This window comes from Camelus bactrianus, chromosome 7 (genome assembly GCF_048773025.1).
Source record: "Camelus bactrianus isolate YW-2024 breed Bactrian camel chromosome 7, ASM4877302v1, whole genome shotgun sequence".
Lineage (NCBI taxonomy): Eukaryota > Metazoa > Chordata > Mammalia > Artiodactyla > Camelidae > Camelus > Camelus bactrianus.
Genome location: NC_133545.1, coordinates 32422170 through 32427962, shown reverse-complemented (window position 1 = coordinate 32427962; position 5793 = coordinate 32422170). Strand labels below are relative to the sequence as shown.

Here is a 5793-nt window from a genome sequence, read left to right as displayed (position 1 = left end):
AAAAAAACCTAGCAAACAAAAACAATAACAACTTTTCTGGTTTTGTTATAACATAAATGTAAACCATTCCTTTTTACAATATATATATTTAGAATCCAAAATTTCTACTGTGCCCCAAACTAAAATGTGATATTTATGTTAAACTTCTGAACCAACTAACTAAGCAGGTATACATCTCTAAATATTACTGGCTTGTAAGAATAAATAGAGGAATAAGTATGATAAGCTACCAAATAATGCTTTTGCAGATAATACTGTTTGTCAGTTTATCAGCTTTATGTTCTCTATCATTCACGCATTTCCAGTTCCAGAATATAGCAGCTATAAAAATAAATAGAAAAACAAAACCATAGTAAAGCTAATCTTCCTAGTTTGTGCTTGTCTCCCAGGTTAAAAAAAAAAAAAACAATTAAATGCCAAAAATGTAAAATTTATTCCAAGAAAAGTAACAGGCTACACGAGTAAATTTTGGCAAATGCAACTTTATATTGAAATTCACACATCTGTATCTTAAAGAATGAGACTCACAGACTCTAATGTATTTCTAAAATACCAGAAATCATATTATAAGCTTTCACAAGTTAAAACTGAAATAATTTAAACAACCAATACACTGAATGTGCAGAAAGTATAAACAAGACTGTGCCTTCAGTAGAATAAATGCTTCACAAATTGTGCAGGATGTCATACTAAGGCTGTGGTCTCCCCTTGACAGCTGACTTAAAATATAAACACACATCAACTGCCTGCTTCTTAGAACACACTAGAATGGGTAGCACACCTCAGAAGAAAATCTCATTATCCCAGTGATGTGCACCTTGATTTTTAAACCATGTGAGGAAAAAAGAAAAAGAGTATTAAATGATCGTCCATGCACTTCCAGATGCGTGACCATGACCAGTTACTGATTCAATTTCCCTTGACTCCAACTTGCTCCAATGCTAAATAAGATGAATGATACTAGATAACCCTTTAAGGCAACATGTGTTTATTCTGCATTATTAGAAGTGCTCAATTGTGACCGGTTGGTACCATTAATGTTGCCTCCCAGACCAATATCTAGTAATCATAAAATATAGATGAATTGGAAAAACTTTATACCAAATCAACAAAAATCACATAATACAGTTTGATGCTAGCAAGTTCACTAATAGGTAAGGAAAGTGGTATTTAGAAATAGCAATGTATTAATACAAAAAAGTAAACTCTAATTGGAACCAATATACTGCTTTGGAATGCTCCCCAAAACTTACAAGGCGATTTTTCAAAAGTGTGATAATCCAATAATTCATGGCATGTCTTTAGTGAATTACAGTACTTTAAGTCTCCAAATATTTTAGTCCTTGCAAAACAATAATAGTATGAAATGTTTTAAAGTCTTCAAACTTCTAAAATTAGTTTTTATCAACACATTTACCTCATGTCAACTTAATTTATTAAGATGTCCAATGCTAATCTTTTTTTTTTTATGTTTTTTCGTAAGTAGTGATATACACAGCATTTAGCACTGATACTTAGCACCTGCTACTTTCATTATCTAGTTTTCAACCACATAAAGAACTTAGGGCAGTGGTTCAGTCCTTTCTTAATAACAAACCTTCGCCGGCAGTCAGCAGGATCACTCTGAGATTTGAAATAGGATTATAGGTGAACTATTGCAAAGACTGCAGAATGTTGCCCAAATCCTTATAACTGCTGATCCCATTCTTGATTTTCTTCTCAAGAAATGGCTACAGGCCACAATTGCTTAGCAGAGAAGGTTAGTGTTTCACAAGGCTAAAGATTTACAGATGCTCCTTCATATAACACAGTAAGGTTCCCTTGGTAACCTGGATTTTCTGCAGTAAAGAAGGGTTGTGCTGAAACAGCGCCTCAGCTCCCTGTTGGAGAAAATGCAGACAAAAGGATTGATTCCTGCTTGGGCAAAACTCATCCAGACAGCGGCTGTTAGAAATCCCCCTGGTACTACAGGCCCTCTTGCAAAAACTCTCCAGTAACAGGCCACCAGGTAGGGGCCCCACAAGGTTAGGAAGAGAAAAGTCATTATATAGAACATTCTGCTGATTCTTTTCTCCATTTTGAACTCGTCTAAGACCAATAGCCTTCTTCTGCCCGTGGTGTTTGCATTTTGCCTGATGCCCAGCAAGGTGGGTGGTGTGGGACCCCTTCCAAATCCTGCTAGCCAGTTGGCGGCTGCCTGGCCACTGGCTCCGGGGCCATGAAAGGTCCAGTTTTGGCTGACTGCTGCTACAAACTGGACTGGCTTCATTTTCCTTCGGTCGTGGACAAAAAATATCAGCTTGAGGTAGACAAGCTGTGTGGCTAAGAGAATGAGAGCAAGGAGCAGCATAAATCCTAAGGAATCATTAGCCCTGAAGGAGCGGTGTTGGAAGGTACATTGATCTTCTTCCCTAATGAACGAGTAAGTGCCCACATCTAAAACTGGGGGGAACGCCATGGCCACAGACAGAGTCCACACCATGCAGATCACAGCCAGACACGTCCAAAAGGTCAGCCTCTTTGTATAGAAGCGATGATGGGCGATAGCTAAGTACCTGGTGACACTGATGCAGAAGAGCATGAAAGCAGTGTGGAAACAGGACAAAACCCCCAGAAAGGCAATCACTTTGCAAGTCAGAGTCCCATAAGTCCAGGTAGAGCCATTTTTGACAGAGTTGAATACAAATGGGAAACAAATTGCAGATCTGAGGATATCTGAACAGCAAAGATCCAACAGGAAGTAGTAAGGTGCTCTATGCAAGGTCTTATCTTTCACTAGCAAAATGGAGATCAGAAGGTTGCCCACCACGCTGACTCCTATTATGAAACCCAAGGAAGTCAGTTTCAGAAAGGCTGTTAGAGGAGAGAGATTTTGCAAAATGTTGTCAGCTGCATGGCTATAGTTCGCCATAGATGGATGGAGGATAAAGAAACAGCCTCAGTCAAGTCTCATGATCTAGATATAAGAACAAGGAAAAGATAGATCCATACATTTTACTGAAAATGTAATCCACAAAGAGAACAGATCCGATCTGCAGTCATGCTTCCTCTTTTCTTCCATTTGATTTGCCATCAGAATATCTGGGGGGAAAAAAAAGAGCTATCAGTTCTTAAGTTAACAAGCAATGATGTCAGGCAGTGCTAACATAAAGCTGTTCATTTATGAGGAAGCAAATAAAGTTTTAATTTTGAATAATATTATTTGCTTTAGTATTGCTTGAGATTTCGGAGAATTGGCTTGTTTTTCTGAGCTAGATGAATTTTAAAATGTCCCTATTCAAAAGAACATACATTTGATTGGGTACCTTTAGGAGAGAAGGAATAAATGTTCCCCAGTTGTAAAATATGCCAGTCCAAGAATTATGCACTAGTGTTGCAATGTAATCTACAAGACTGCTAATAGGAGACAGAGGGGAGACTACCCACATATATGTGAGGTCTGTTAGTATCTGTCAGTGTTTTCCTGGCAGCTTCTCTGCTGATATGGATCTGAAGAACCCTTGCAAAATATATGTCTTTAATTCAGATGCCCCTATTCATGCTGCATAATATAAGAGGAATATTTGTTGATTCATCTTAAAGCATAATTTCAACATTAGACTTCGAAATTAATAGGAACTTGTTCCAGGATTTGATGTGATTTAATCTTTTGTCTTTTCCCTCCCCACCCCCCCACCCCCATTTTTGGCAGATCCTTTCTCTTTTAAGCCCACATGATTATTAAATATGGTTAATGTAAATATTGGTCAGGGAAACACCCAGAGGAATAATGCACTTCCATTTGTAAACCTTGGCTGCCTGGATTCAAATGAATTTAACATGAACCTGTATTTCTTGGGCAATTAAGCTTTTCCCATTTACATTGATAATCTTTGTTGCAAAATCACAAGTGGCTTCATTTTAAAACAAAATGCACGTTGTCTCCTAGGTGCCTGGAAGCCCCACCAGGGAAATAGGCTTCCTCTGTTATTCCCACGAAGCATGTTTCCTTTGCCACTTCTTACTTGCCGACAATATGCTGATGGAAGCCCAGGCAAAACTGCGTTCGATGATTTTAATTTCCCCACCGGTACATCCCCTGGTAAATACCGATCGCATCATGCAACATTACGAAACCTGAAATCCGCCACCCCTGGATTTATAATGGGGGGTGGAGGAGGGGGAGGGGGAGAGAGACATGCATTACATACGCGAAGATGGGGAGAGAGATTGCTTCTCTGCTGCAAGGGAACTGTTCCCGGTGATTCGCAGTCTGATATTCCTCAGTCTTGCAACGCTTTCCAGAAATGGAGCTCTCAATAAGCCCTACTGAAGATGCATTGTCTGAATGTACTTCCATTATGCAGTTTATTGTCAAAAAAAAAAAAAAAAGCTCAAGGAGCGTTCTCTCCCGGTGAACCTGCAGTTTCACCAACACTGTGCGCCCCCTCCCCCCCAAACTTAGCAGAGAGTATATCCTCCTACCTGTTGGTGTTGGATATCCCGACAGACTATAGCTTCTTCTTTCTATAAATTGCTGATTTTTTTTTTGCCTTAGTGCCTTGACTGAGCATTCAGGCAGGGCTCGGCGGCGCCTGCGCGCTGGAGCCTCCTTGAGCTCCAGCCGCGTCCTCCCCTGTCGCAGCGGCACCGTCTCCCCCAGTAACGCAGGGGCCGCGGCGGCGGCGGCGGCGGTGGCGAGGGCGGCGGCAGGGGCTACTTCAGCCTGTGTGGAGCCAACAGGAGCACCGACCCGTTTCCAGAGATGGCTGGGTTTATTGAATATCCTGTCCTGTTGAACTGGCAAAATTGGGCTTTTGTCCTCTTGTGGCTGCTTCTGAACTTTTCTCTCCCTGCATTGGAAGTGGGGGTTTGGAAAGCCTCGTCCAGGACCTCAGGCCCATTCTTTTCTCTTAGGGCAGCGCACGGAGAAGCCACCTTGCCCGGGTGCCCTCCCCCTCCTCAGCTTCCTGGAACGCTCGCTTTCCCCAAACATTTTCTTCCATGCTCTTTTAGGGTGGTCCAAAGCATTGGAAGCTTCTTTTCGATTTCTTCTTTAATGATTTCTCCAGCAGACTTTTGCATTTGCAGGTTAGCTGGTAGCTTGCGGGGGGAGGGGGGTGGAGGAGGGGAGGGAGGAAGGAGAAAGAAAGAAAAGAAATTTTTTAAAAAAGGAAAAAGCGCAGTCAGGAAGAATCTTGTCAGTGGAGAAGGGAAAGCAGGTTAGAGCAGCCCTGTCTTTGTTAGTCATCTTCTGTTCTCCAGTGCACGCAGATACACGTTAAGTAGGGAGAAGCTAAGTTCAGAGGACAACTGCAAAATGATTTACTTCCATTCTCCCTTAACGAATATGACTAAAGAATCAGGCTTACACAAATTTTAAACAACTATGCCTTGCATTTCACCCTACTGAGCAACAGCTTTTCTTTCTCTTTCTTGCAAGTACGGCTGACCCATAGATTGGTAATGTCACGGCGATTATGTGTATGTGTGAGTTTCCTTCCCCCCCTTTGTTATTACGGAAGAAAAATACTAGGAATATAACGAATTCATAAAACTTACACCCGTCCAAAAGGTCCGATGATATTACAAGACACCACAAAGCCTGACACATGGGCACTTAGGGATGTCTCTGGAATCATGCATTTCCTTATTTTACCATTTCGGAAGAATTTTGTTTGTGGGGGTGGTATAAGATGTTAAACGACAACAATCCCCCACTTGCAAAAAACAAGCAGGCATGCTTTCATTAATTCCCAGTGTAAAACGTCTACTTCTCTTCCTGCATGCTTATTGCTTTATAATAATCTGTTA

At 41.1% G+C, this 5793-nt stretch overlaps 1 protein-coding gene across 4 annotated transcripts; it reads right to left on the bottom strand.

The window, feature by feature from the left end:
• Positions 1–414: 414 nt before the first annotated feature.
• Positions 415–5481, bottom strand: GPR85 (G protein-coupled receptor 85). 4 transcript variants are annotated; one of them, XR_012508110.1, is made up of 4 exons: positions 4465–5481; positions 4191–4308; positions 2992–3081; positions 415–1880 (listed from the first exon to the last, which is right to left on the bottom strand). XR_012508110.1 is itself a non-coding variant. In XM_010947640.3 (3 exons), the coding sequence occupies exon 3, from the start codon at positions 2909–2911 to the stop codon at positions 1799–1801; it is 1113 nt and encodes a 370-aa protein (XP_010945942.1). In that variant the 5' UTR covers positions 2912–3081; positions 4191–4308; positions 4465–5467; the 3' UTR covers positions 415–1798. The 4 variants fall into 4 exon arrangements, 3 of the variants coding, with proteins under 3 accessions (XP_010945942.1, XP_045367108.1, XP_010945943.1); XM_010947640.3 differs by having other exon boundaries at positions 415–3081; positions 4465–5467; XM_045511152.2 differs by having other exon boundaries at positions 415–3081; positions 4191–4305; positions 4465–5467.
• Between the last annotated feature and the right edge of the window lie 312 nt (positions 5482–5793).

Excerpts from the sequence above, each read along its gene's own strand:
- GPR85 (XM_010947640.3), bottom strand. The coding sequence starts at position 2,911 with ATGGCGAACTATAGCCATGCAGCTGACAACATTTTGCAAAATCTCTCT.